Source organism: Uloborus diversus, chromosome 6, assembly GCF_026930045.1.
Source record: "Uloborus diversus isolate 005 chromosome 6, Udiv.v.3.1, whole genome shotgun sequence".
NCBI classification, from domain to species: Eukaryota; Metazoa; Arthropoda; class Arachnida; order Araneae; family Uloboridae; genus Uloborus; species Uloborus diversus.
Genome location: NC_072736.1, coordinates 143510399 through 143524600, shown reverse-complemented (window position 1 = coordinate 143524600; position 14202 = coordinate 143510399). Strand labels below are relative to the sequence as shown.

At 32.1% G+C, this 14202-nt stretch overlaps 1 protein-coding gene across 1 annotated transcript in view; it reads right to left on the bottom strand.

Annotated features, from left to right (window-relative positions):
• Positions 1-502: 502 nt before the first annotated feature.
• Positions 503-14202, bottom strand: part of LOC129224328 (COP9 signalosome complex subunit 2) — a 33403-nt gene continuing 19703 nt past the window's right edge. Inside the window, exons 10-13 of the mRNA XM_054858766.1 lie at positions 11759-11856; positions 6183-6265; positions 2874-2932; positions 503-936 (exon numbers count right to left, since the gene is read on the bottom strand). Of these exons, the coding sequence (XP_054714741.1) occupies positions 792-936; positions 2874-2932; positions 6183-6265; positions 11759-11856 (385 nt within the window). The 3' untranslated portion in view covers positions 503-791. The remainder of the gene's footprint in view (positions 937-2873; positions 2933-6182; positions 6266-11758; positions 11857-14202) is intronic.

The window sequence follows — 14202 nt, the reverse complement described above, 5'->3', positions numbered from 1 at the left end:
GTTTTATTTGCATCCGAGGAAAACCTTTTAAACCAATTCAATATTGATAGACAACTACATGAAAAATTATCAAAATACTTTGGGCTAAAAACATGCTTGGAATGTAAAAAAAAAAGTACAACTTGTCAAGAAAATACAGTAAATAATTACTTCAAGGCTACGACAGGCTTTTTTGAGGCTTTGTGAAGATCAAGGCTCCATTGCAGCCATAAAATAACTACATCTCCATTAAAAAGAAAGACAATAGATCACATTTTGCCAAAAAAATCATGATTACACATCATCTCAGGAATAAAATCTGCTTAATATTCACATATGGAATCTCAGCAGTATGTCTGCAGTTATTAAGATAAGAGTAAAAAGACAAGTGTGTTTCTTTTCTTTCCTAGAGAATTGCATAGACTTTTAAATGGAAACAATACATTTGCTACCCAAGTGTATTTTATTAAAATAATTAAAACGAAAGAGCTATAGAATTTTATTTTGAAAAAACAGTAAAGAATGAAATCAAGAAATTTTATTGTTTTAGTAGTAATACAATACAAGATTGTTATTTTCATGGTAGAAGATCTCAGAATTTCTGATTGCAATTTGTTTCAACCACACAAATACTTTTCCCTAAGTCCATTGGAAGAGTCAATAAAAACGCTTTGCGACAAACATGGTTTTTATTTTTAAAAAAATGTTTTAATAGTATTGTACTTAACATCCTTTATCACAGGAAGAACGTAATTTCAATGAAGATATATGAAGATGCTATATAACTGTTAGGAAACTGCGGCAGTACAAAATTATGCCATTTTATTTACAATGGTTTGATGTAAAGTAGATAACTGTCCAGTCCATTTATCTAGGGCATTATACCTATCAGCATCCTGAGTCTTTTTGTCTAGTTTCAGAACTTGATTTTCTTGATCTATACGACCTTGAATTGTGCTGTACAAAGAAAAAAGGTACATATGAGTCATGAGCAAAGTCATATGAAAACATGATATGTTTAATGTAAGGTATTAAATGATCAATTGCTTGATTGAATTAGTGCATTCTCTTTCCTTCCCTTACACATGTGCATGTAGTTGAGTGCATTTAACTTCTAAGGTGTTTAAATTAGCGATGAGATTAGAGGAAAAAAAAACAGTTGGATTTTCTACATTTGCATAACTAAACCCCTTTGAAATTGATCAACGTTTAAGTCAATTATGCATTGAAATTGAAGACATTACAGATAGTTAAAAATGTGCTTGTAGATGCAAAAGTTTAAAAAGAGAGAGCTATGACCATAATACTTTTCCAGTCAAGCTGCTAGCATTTCTGTTGTCTTCTGGTAAGCTAAACACACATTTATAGTAGCCTTCCATTCATAGTAATAGTAAAATTATGGAAAGGACACAGATTGTACATCTTCTCAGATTACACCAAAAAAGTAACTTTTTGAAAGGACAGTACTTTTCAACAAAAACGTTTTGTGATCACCTTAGAATTAGAATATCCTTGGTATATAACAAGTCACTGGAGTTACTGCTGAGTCTTATTTAACTCTCGTCTCAAGAACATGGGCATGCTGGTGAACCTGAGTCTTTTTAGAGAAAAAAAATGGTTTTATGGGATGCGTAGACTTTTTTGCATTTTATTTTTCAATTATAGGGCAATTTGCCAGCACATTCCACAACTCCAGTTTTCACTCAACTCACGACAGCATATACTAGCATTCCCCAAACACTTTTTTGACTCACCGCACCCTTTGAAAAAGTAGTATTTTCTCCAGGCACCCTAGATCATCTCTATTTAATAAGGTGACCTAAAGCTTTATAATATAATATCTAACTGATTTATGATTTAACTGGATCTAGATTCCGCATATTCATCAGATGACTCATAAAAAATGAGAAAAAATAAAACCAAGTGAAAATTTAAGTTTCAATTATGTTTTTCAGCAGTTTTAACAAAGAAATGGAATTTGGCCTTGTTAGAAATAAGGCGTAATTTAGCTCACACCCCTACACATTGATACCAAGGACACTTCACAGCACCCCTCATCTAATCCTACGGCACCCCAGGGTAATGTGGTCCCCCAGTTTGAGAACCCCTTGCATTTCGTAAGTTCGAGTTCACAATATCAGCAAATCATTATTTCAGAGAAAATTGCTATTGTCTTTTATAACATTTATTTTCAGGAAAATTTCTTGATGTACGAAATAATCCAATAGTAGAAATAAATGCCATCTAACTGATGTACTTTTGAAGTGAGATTTATTTATATAGAACTATTTTTGATACATTTCAAAAGAATTAGTTATACCAATACTAAGCTTCACGCATTAAACTTATATTCGCAAATTCTCATACATTTTTTATACAGTATAACCCCGATTTAACAATTGTCAAGGGATTGGAAAAAGCAATGGTTAAATCGAGGAGAATGTACATTCAATGAAGTTAAATCCAGACCAGTAAAATGTATCATTAAATTGAAGAAATCGTTAAATAGGGCATCATGAAATCGAAGTTATACTGTAATAGAAATCATCCATTTTAAAACAGTTATGATAAAAATCGAACTTCACAGAAAATTTTTAATTTTGATTTTTACTCAAATAAGGAACTGAGAATTATTTGTTTTCTTTTTGAAAAACAAAACATCAGAAGCATTTAATATGCAACTTAGATACAGTTTTGATAAGATTAAATTTCATGAATATAATATTATAACTTAGGATGCATCTTTAAAAACATAAATTTTATAACAATTCTTTTTTTTATATATATGTAAGTTATTTTTCTGCAAAAAAACATAGACAAAATTCTTAAAGGTTAAACATATAATATATGCTTTAGTACACCTGTTGGTCAAACTTTTTAAAACTTTTTTTTACCTGTCTAATATACAAGAGACTAAAAGATTTTCTACTTCATTCACATCAATATTCAACTCCTTTAAAAGAAAAATACATTAAAAGCTGTATCACTTTTTTTAAATTATGATAAAAATTATACTCAAGCAGAATTTCTATACTTAATTTATAATTATTATTTTAAATTAAAAATGCTCAATTTTCAAAAAAGTTACATACATAATCAAAATAAAATTAAATAAAAAAAAACACTGAACTTCATTAGCACTTATACTTTTTAAAGTATATAATGGTGGGCACCAGTAACAGACAAGGGTCCAGTAACGGACAGTCAAAAGTAAGGATTTAAATAATAAGCCTTTTAGGAAGGTAAAGCTGATGTTGCTGTGGCCCATGAGTCCGGTGAAATCATCTATGAAATCATTTACCAGGCAGTAGTGGAAAGTTATGAACAGCCACCGTGAGGTCAGCTGGTGTTCAGAGCTAGGTCATGTTCATTTGAATTCATTAAGGCTTAAGTTCTAAAAATAGAGAATTTCTGCACATTTTGAAGAGAAAAAGAGAATTTTGTCTATTACTCATCCTTTCCACATGCTGTCTGTTACTGTGTATCATCAGATCGGTGTCTGATCTCCATCTGATTTTTCGGTGTATGTTACTAGGGGTCAGACCCTTTTTTCGAAATTGAGCAAATAAACATAGAATTAACTAATTCAGAGGATCCAGAAGGAACCAAATACAAATAGAAAAGTGATGACCAGCAACAGGTTCTGTGCCCAGCTAGACTGGTCCTAGTCAATTTACAGTCCCCAGTGAAGATCAATGGCCCTCTTAAAACTATCTACTCCCTTACTCATTACCACCTCTTCCAGTAAGTTGTTCCAAGGTTCCACTACCCTGCTACAATAATATTTTTTTCCTAATATCCATACTAGCCTGAGATTTAAATAGCTTAAAACAATGACCCCTTGTCCTGTTTTCAGTGCTAAACTTCAGTCCCGTAACATCTTTCATTTTAATAAATTTAAACAACTGAATCATGTCCCCTTGGTCTCCTCTTTGCTCAAGAATGTACATTTTTAGCCTTCTAAGGCTGGAATCATAGTCTAAATGAGAAAGTCTATTTATTAGCTTTGTAGCCCACCTTCGAACCCTTTCCAATTTTACATGAGATGTAATTGCATGAGATAAAAATAATTTTATTTTTAGTTAAAAGTTCAAAAGTATAAATACATTAAAAGGCTCTGAAAATTGAGCTAACCTGAGAGTGATGCCTTAAGCATGTCTGTGACTGGTGCCGTTACCCTATGAGGCAGTGAGAAGCAAAGGGATGTAAGTGCCAAATTAAGAATTTTGAGGACACCTGAACAAATGGTAAGGGAACCTCTCATCTGGTGCAAAGGATAGTACTAGTACCCCTGGTAGATTCTGCTATACAGCATGATTTAGAAAAAAAAAAACTCAATGAAAGCCTGCCTAGGATCTGAACTTCAAATGCAGGTTTTTCTCAACACCTTTTAAGTCCACTTTTTTAAGATTAAGATTTGAGTCCCACCCTTGCTTCTCACTGACACAAATAACAAAACTAACCTATTGGATTTTCTAAGTCTTAAATGTAATTTGGCGAACCTACATGAATTTAAACAAAATTTGCACAAAAGGCAACAAGTCTATGTCAGAAGGAAATTTTACCATAGTACAAACGAAAAATATTTTACAAAATTTGTTTGACCACCTTTTTTGCTATACATTGCACATTGCTTTTTTCTCTCCTAATACTATGCTCACCAACTTAAAATAATTATTTGTGCATTAATATTTATCCTCTTGAGCTTTTTTATAGAGAGCTAAAGAACGATTAACCTAACAAATTAATTTTTGCCCCAGATGACCATTAAACTTTTCTTCATGAAACATTAATAAAAGGCAGTATTAAGTAATTTAACACTTGCGAAGGCATCACAGAGGTGCTCACATCGTTTGCAAAATTAGAGGCCGATCCTTTACTTTAACTTTTTAAAAAAATAAAGTATCAAAAATTCTCAGCTTATACATGAAAATATACTTTTTTTATTGTAACTTCTCAACTAATAAAGACATTACTAGCTGCGTGCCCGGCGTTGCACGGGCTACCTAAAAAATGTAAGAGCAGTCCAGTTGATGCTTTTGTAGTACACTGACACTAGTTTCTAACGCGTTAAGGAATAAATAAATGCGCGTAAAGCAAGGTTTGCAAAACACCAGTAAAACATATTTTTGCCAAAACACCTCATCAACGTTAATAATCGTTATCAATGATACAAGTTATGAGTACATTTTCAGTCAGCACAAAAGGGGAAAATATATGCATTATAAACTATAATCTTTACTCACGTTAAACTGAATTACATCTGATAGACTATATCGGAAATATTTATGCACAATAACAATCCGCTTTTTACATAAAATAGTCTACTACCCGGCGTTGCCCGGGTGTTTATTAATGCAACATACTGCATTAATAAACACGTGGTCACGTGGTCATCACTATACACGTGGAAAACCTAATTTTATTTCTTTATATTCGAGAAAAAAAATTGCAACAGATGTTTCTTTTCAATGATTTTCTTCACGCTGTAAATTTTAATAAAAGCGTTCATCCGGAAAGTTGAGTTGAAGCACTGAATAATAATTTGAATGGAGGAAAGCCTTCGAAAAATATGGATTTTATTTTGAAATCTAAAAGTCATAATTAATAATTTTTAATTGATATCTCCGCTAATTATTATCGGAGGATTATGTTAAATAGCCAAACATGAAGACGGGAAGATGACGAATCCATCGATACCTGGTTCGATGGTCAGTTCACTGTCGTTCGGGAGAAGAAGCTTGGACATAGATAGATAGATACTCAGATTTTATATGTATAAGATTATTTATTTTCTTTCTGGTAATTCTGGACTTAACAGCACAAAAGTAGAAATTATAATATCTTAATATTTTTTTTTACAACTGCAAAAAAATATCTTAAAAATAAATGCTGAAGTTTACCAAATACCGAGATTTAACACTCATCTGTTAACTACAAAAAAAAAAAAAACTTATATGCTTCAGTACCTGGCATTATATATTTTCCGGTTTCATGTTAATTCTTCTTTATTAAAAATCTAATTCATGCAAAATGCATTTTAAAATAAATAAATGAATAAAATGTTTCTTCTACAATGTATATCATAATTAAAAGAATGTTTTCATAACATATTAAAAGTAAAACACTTTCAATACGAAAGTACATTAATAATTTAATTACAAACAAATTTTCAAATAAAATTAAATGTAAACTAATTTAACCTTTGAAATGAATGGTATATGAATTCTAGTATAAGGTTTTATCAACTTTATTAACACTTGTGTCCTAATATTCCTAAGCAGATCTGAAAAATAAAAAGAACATGCATCAGAAAATGATTTAAAAATGGACAAAACATTTTTACAATGTAAAATAAAATTTCCATAACTGCTTAAATCACAATAATCTTGATTTTCATCACTGAATGCATCTCACTAATGTTTCTCAAACTAAAATTTTCAATCACTAGATAGAATAACATTGAAGTCATGGCCAAAACTAAAATCTCTTTACAACAAGCAAAATCATTTTTTAAAACAAATTTGCTTCCAAAGAGACTTGTCAAAATATAAAAAAAAATCACTACACACCTTTCTGTTAGTACCATAAGTGCAGTTCGGTTGCCACCCCTGAAATTTTGTACTTTACAACCAGTTTAAGGGAAGGAAGTGTACAAGAATAAAAGTGAACTTTAGCTTGAGTTCATTTTTTCTCTAAGTGGAACTATTTTATGCATTTGGGCAATATGTGAAACTGTATATGTTAAAATAAATAGAGTACATAGAATACCACATTTGAAGCCAAGATGAATGTCAATAAAACATAATCAAATTTGAAACTTCATAATATAAGAATGACGATACTGTACCATACTATAAAAAAGGTTTTTAATCCTTATTTCATGAAAATTATACAAAATTAAAAACTGAAACAAAAATAATAGGTATAAAGAGAGACAAATTTTACAAATCTAAATAACTTTAAAATTGAAACAAAGATTTTATCATATTTCAAAAAGCAAATTGAATGGTAAACTAAATAAATAAGACAAATGAAATCAAATAGTTTCCTTTCTTCAAAACTAGTATGTTGTGGCCATCACGAAACTTTCTTCTATATTTTTCCTTTTTCTGATCCCTCCCCATGCTTGACAAGGAAGCAATATTCCCAACAAAAACAAAATTACACATGCAAAAACTTGACGACCATCGCAATGTCTGAATTATTGCAAAAGCAAAGCAAAGAGCGAAAATTGAAAGTTATTTTAAAAGCCTTGCTTGAATTAATTACAAATATTTTATTTGTTAACAAACATAAGTTGGCAACAGTTAAAAATTTTAAATCATTAAGATAATATTTCCGATCATTTCCATACAATTAAAATCACGAGAAATACGCAGACGACAATCTATTACGATTTATCTTTCTTATTGTTGCATTAATAAAGCTATTTTTATTCGCTAAAAAAATAATGATAATAAAAATAAATCAGCACCTCTTAGTGCGATTGGCGCCAAAGTTGAACCAAAGCCTGTTTACATATGGATTCACATATATTCCAAATTTCAACCAGAACGTAGCATTACTTCTTGAGATAGGGCACTCACAATGGAAAAAAAGAACGGGCGATTGCGCTAACCCCTTTTTAGCTGTTGACACCAAAATAAAATCAGCTTTTATACCAACTAAAGGCTACTTGCCGATAAATTTTTCTTTCATTCCGTTCATTATTTCTTGAGATACAGCAGTCACAATTGACGACAAAAAACGTTCTATAGCTCAACCCCCGTTTGAGTTATTGACACCAAAATTGAATCAGCACCTGTTCCTGTTACTGGCAACCAGGGACGTAACTAGCTCATTTTCGAACAGGGGCAAGACCTCGTTTCGGCGCCCCCCCCCCCCATACAAAACAAACAAAGCAAAAAAAAAAAAAAAAAAAATCCCCGAGAAACTTCATAACGTCAACACCAGGGCCCCTCACGTACATTACAGAGGAAATACACGCTCCCTATATATATATATATATATAATACAAGTAAAGAATATTGAAAAGACCAAACCAAAAGCCCATAGATGCGTAACGCAGCAAAACTAAAAAGCCAAGTAAATATATAAAATATACAAGCCAAATAACAGGTTTTAAACAATTTTTAAGAATAATAATGATGAGAAAAAGAAAAATACAATCAGCAATTAATAGAAAAAGTTGAAAGGTTGAATCAAGAGCTCATCAGCCGTGGAGGATTCAATAAGTATGGTCAAAAAAGACCAAAAAATTAAACTACAAACTAAAAAGAGAGTGTTTAAGCTCCGGTATATGCACGACAGAATATCATATTGGGCTAAACACACCACTTGGTAAACTACGTACAGTAAACAAGAACTTAAACCTAAAATTAAGAACTTAAATAAATCTTAAATTTAATTCTAACCATCAAATTTCAACGCAAATGGAGCAGAATCACGGAGGAGACGGTTACATTTGAGGCAGTGAGAAGCAAAGGGATGCAAGTGGCAAAGTTAAAAATTTGGAGATAACCAGTACACATCGTAGGTAAACCCCTCCTCTGTCTTGGGGCAAGAGATAGTACACTAGTAGCCCTGGTAGGTGCTGCTGTACAGCATGATTTAGAAAAAAAATCAATAAAAGCCTACCTAGGCTATACGCGTTTTACTCAAAACTTGAAAATGTCCACTTACATCCCTTTGCTTCTTACTGCCTCATATGAGCCAAGGACGAATTTTACACAAAATGCATTTGCAATTTATACATGTCTTGTAATGTAACTTTTCGTTACACCGTGATGGAGTACTCTTTAACCAGTAGAATAAATAGATAAATAACATTTAATTTGGTATCATTTTTGAATCGTTTCACCACTGGAAGCCATATTTGAATTAGGCAGTGATAAAGGAGGCCGCTGCCTCTAATGTCATAAGCCTTATAAATGCGACTTTTACGTAATTATAAGTTTTTATATAGCTTCATCACTGTATTCCTTTTTTAAAAATAGCGATGGGGGGTAAAAATCATTAAGTATTTTATTTATTATTTTACATACGAAGTTATTCAAGGAAAAATATTTTTGTATTTCCACAAGAGAGTAATTCACAACTTGTTGCAATATTGCTTTAAAAAAATTAATTAAAAATTATAACTTTAATAAAACAAAAATTTTCAATTATTTATTTTTCAGTATTTTAATTTACTACTATGAAGAAATTCGCAAAAAAAAATAACAATGTTCAACTACAAAAGAGCAACATATCGCAATAATGCGTGAAATAATTTAAAATCCAATCAAAAATTTAATAGGTTGTTTGTTTTTGTTTCTTACTTGAAATTAATTGAATATTACTATACTTGGCTTATCCTGACTGTGACATCTTACTGTAGTTCAAAAGGACAGATTATCTTATTTAAACTCTATCTCAATAATTTTATGTGCAACACATTTTAAATTTTCGCAATCTGTACAGTTAAATATTAATTGTTACAAGAGCTAATTTTTATAAAGGACGCACGTCCCCCAACTCTGGTATATAGTACACATCTGAGAAACAGTTAATAGAAAAACAGAAACCTAATGTGCTTGAGATCAAAACTCTTTCTGTTAACCTTAAAAAAAAAAAAAAAAAAAAAAAAAAAAACACATATTTTAAAAATGTTAAATATTATATGTTTTCAGTGCGCTTCCGTTCAGGTTATTTTCATTTACAGTACAACTTCATTTTTCCGAACTAGCGGGGACCAAAGGCAATCCGGATAACGAAAATCCGAGTAATTTGTAAAACACATTCGTAAACAAGCAGGCATATCTTTTATAACAGCAAACAACGCTGTAACAAAATTACATAGGATTGTTACTCGCAAACACTTAATCATTTATAGTTCAGATGATGTGGTGTAGGAAAGACACTCCAAATATGCCATGTTGTTTATTAGATGACTTTATTTTATTGCACGTCCTATGCAGGAGTTGTGTATTTAATCAAAATAAAGAGCAAATATTTGGTACATTGACAGTTTCGTTCCAACTATCATAATTTAGAATTATATCATTTCAGTGAATGTATTTTTTAACTTTAAAAATTTGATCTGGATAAGCCGGAGATCTGGATAAATGGGAGCAAGATAAACGAGGTTCTACTGTAATTATAAATATGCATCAAAAGTACCAAAGAAAAATTCAAGTTTAGAGCCGTAAAAAGTAGCTGATTTCTGACACATTGATTGACGTTGATGATTTAATAATATTTAAAATATTGTGTGGGTGGAAAAAATATATTGAAACTAAGTCGAAAATTCATCGTTTTAGTTCAATTTATCCTCAAAATAACCCTAGTACTTTCTAAAGAAAAATTGGCAGCCTCTCGAACTTTAAATTGAATCTCCATTATTATAGTGCGAGATTTTTTTCCCCAAGAATGAGAAAAATTATAAAATTCAACAAATTTGTATTACATCATTCAAATTATGTAAACAATGCCTTATCTACTCTCCTAAGGCCTTTAGCATTTAACCACGATGATAAATAAGATGAAGATTGTTGGGGGCCTCTTTTTCCTGGTCTTTCTCTCTCTTTCTGAATTCAGCTTCAGATAGTTTTTTCGACATATCATAAAATTGATTTAAAACTATACACGACAAGCAAAAACTATCCTGAGAACGGAGTAAAAAGCAGAAAAAAAGTGCGTGTTACGAGCTAGAGAAGATACTCTTTAGAGAATTGTTCTGTTGGAAAAGATAGTGGCTCCAATTCCTAAGCCATGGGCTACGGCCAAGGGAACAGTGTAACGATTTTCCCTTAGGCCCTTGGGGTATGGTAGATAAGTTCTCGTCATTGTAAAAGCTGAGAGGAAGACATCATGTTGACAGCTTTATGACGTTTAATTGTAGAAAAAGGACATTTGAGCATTTCCGTTGTTTTGTATTGGTGTGCACTTCCCTCAGCTTAGCTCCCATATTCCTCCTGCGAGAGGAGAATTCTTAGATAAGATATAACAAGTATTGGTCGCTGTGAGAAAACACATTCATGCTATTTACTGCGCCCTCCTATCCTCTCTCTGTCTATCCTTCCCACTCTTTATCCACATTAAACCATGCAAACTTTCTGCCAGCGCCTGCACAGCGTGTTTTTTTCCCTGGGGGGGGGGGGGGGGAGAGGGGAGTGGCTTCTAATAACTCGTCCTTTTTTTAAAAATTAAATTTAAACATTTATTTAGTCAGTTTAGCGCCCCCAAAATCTGGCGCCCGGGGCACGAGCCCCGTCTGCCCCCCTCTAGTTACGTCCCTGCTGGCAACATATGGACCAAATTTTGTTTGATTCCGCCAGTTACTTCCTGAGGAATAACAATCACGCGTAACTCAAAAAACGTCCCATTGCTCCACCCCCCTTGGATGAATTCGCGCCAAAAACCAATGGGCACAAGTTCACATAGGGGCACATATGTGAACCAAATTTCGTTCGATTTCATGCGGTAGTTTTTGCTGTAGAGCGGTCACAAAAAACTGGTCACACACAGACGTGACACACATACATACACACACACAGACAGACAGACATTTTCCAAAAATAGTCGAAATGGACTCAGCACACCTCAAAACGTTCGAATCCGTCAAAATTCGATCAAAAATCGTCAAAATCCAATACTTTCTTCTATATATTAGATATAGAAGAAAGTAAAAAGATGTTGACTTTCACAAAAAGCATGAGCTTGATTTAAAAACAATAACAATAAATATTCAGTTTTTAAACTACTAGAGAGCAATGGAAAAAAATATGAAACTAACCTTCAATATGCTCCCTAATGAAAGGATCATCCATTATGTTTTTCCGATTAGTTTTTAATATTTTCTCAAATTCACTGATGTCATTATTTTGATAAGCACTAGAGTAGAAAAAATTAAAAATCAAACATTTTGAAACTTATTGTTAATATTCAACACAAAATTCAGACTATGTACAATAGAATGAATTCCTTTTTATACTTAAAACAGAAATTCATTCTATCAAAAGATAGTAGGTTGATTCATTAGGACTATTATTTTGCAAAAATATGTGAAATGATAATTGCATTAAGTACACAAAAAGGCAAATTTAAGTTAACTAAAAAAATTCTAAAAGTTCAAGGACCGCATGCATGGGGATTTGCATTCAGAGCATTTGTATATCAAACAGATATTGTTGTAAATACTATTAACATAGCATGCTTCTCAAAATGTTCAGTTAAAAAGCATTAAACTTAATGAAAAGATTAGAGCAACTTAAAGCTTTGTCAAAATTGACAACAATAAACTAGTAGTGCCCAGCCTTTTTGAACTGAGGACAGCCTCACATTAAGATGAATCTTGCGAGCCAGAATATATTTGAAATTTAAACACATTTAAATTTTTATAGATAGCGTAGGAAAACAGGAAATGTAAAGAAAAAACAAATCTAAAATTGTTGCTATCATTACAACATGCTTACTTTGTAAACCAAAGTTTCTGTTTATTAGATGTCAAATTTAGAGACTATCTGCTCCAAATTTTCAACAACCATTTTCAATACTGAATGAAAATAATTGTTTGGAATTTTTCAGAAAATAGTTTTGCTTAGTAACTTGGAACAGAACAATGAGTAGCATGGATCAACTTTGTGAGCCCCATATAGCTTCTTGGTTGTAGGTTGGGCAATGGGCACTACTGAAAAAAAGTTTCAAACATGACAACCCTGCTTTTGCACATTCAGCAAAAAAAAAAAAGCCTGTAACTTTCAGAGTTTATTCAACAGTTTTAATCAGATATGACACAGGGATGCCACGAGGAAGGTTCCGTGCTGCAGACTGACCAATTGAAAGTTTTAGGGGGAGGGGGAGAGTGTTTTAAGGGGTTTACAGGGGTGCTTTGAGGGTCTCCACAGCATTTGAGGGAGTGTAGCGTGATCCCTTTTGGGGGGGGGGGGGCTGCTTAAGAGGATAAGGTCTTAATTTTGATATTGACGAAATACTATTATTTTGGATATTATACACTATATTAAAATTTAGCCACAAATTTTACTTAAAAATGATTGAAAAGTTAATGCTTTGAACATGATTTGAACCACTGATAAGATATTTATATTTCTCTAAAAGTAGAAAATCTGGTGTTACTAAAAATTTCATTTCAGTTTATTCCTTACTAGCCGTCTGCGGCGACCAGCTCATTCTCCTTTTTACGCCATTCACCTTATGCAAGCAGCCACCTACGGCAGCTGTTTGGCTAACTTGTCAGTCACTTTTTTACGCCAAGTTTGCCACCTTCGGAAGCTGTTTAAATAAATTTGGTAGTGGATTAATCAACTTATATCTGTCTATTTCAATATTAATTCGAATAAAGTATTTTTTTATCTATCTCCAGTTGCGTTTTGTGACATTCACCTTTTTACACCAAGATTGCCGCCTTCAGCGGCTATCTACCTTTTTGATCTATTATCCATCTCTATTGATTTTAACCTCCCCACCCATTCCATAATAAAAACAAAGATCACTCGAAAAAACGCTTTTTTTATTTTCTTAAACCGCGCATAAAAAGTTTTCTCCTTTATTCTACAAAGTGTGCAAAAAGTAGTGTGTTTTCCAAAGAAAAAAAAAAGCTCACCGTTTTAATTAAATTAAATGTGCACAACTATGTAACGTAGTTTTGATACAGCAAAACGTTTAGCCGGGGGGAGGGGGGAGAGAAAAAAGAAATAAACTAGAGCAATCCCTAAATAAAATAAGTAAAGGAAAGAAAAAAAACAAGTACTGCCGGAAGATAAAAAAAAGAGGATAAACATTGTAACGAATCAAGATTTCATGCCACAGTATGGAATCGAAATCCAGGGTGTGACATCACAGATAAGTGAAGAATAATTTTTTTAAATATTCGACTGACGCGTGAAGATTTGATAATGTTGTTCTGCATTTAAAAAATTGTAGAAAAAATCTATTGTGTATTTTAAAAAAAAATTCTTCTGAAGAGGGACAAATGTTTTGATTATTACGTAGTTAAATTTTGGAAAAGAGGCTTCTATACTTTTTGAGGGATGGGTTAAGCAAAAAATGAAACCCAGAAAAAGCGCAAAATAAAGCTCTTTTCAAAAATTCATAAAAATACAAAAATTGGTCGATCTGCTTTAATATTTTTCTCATCTTGTTAGGAATTAAATTTGTTATAATTTTAGTACAAAAAAATATTTTTCTGGCGCAATTGGTTCGGGTTCTGTGGGGTAAAAA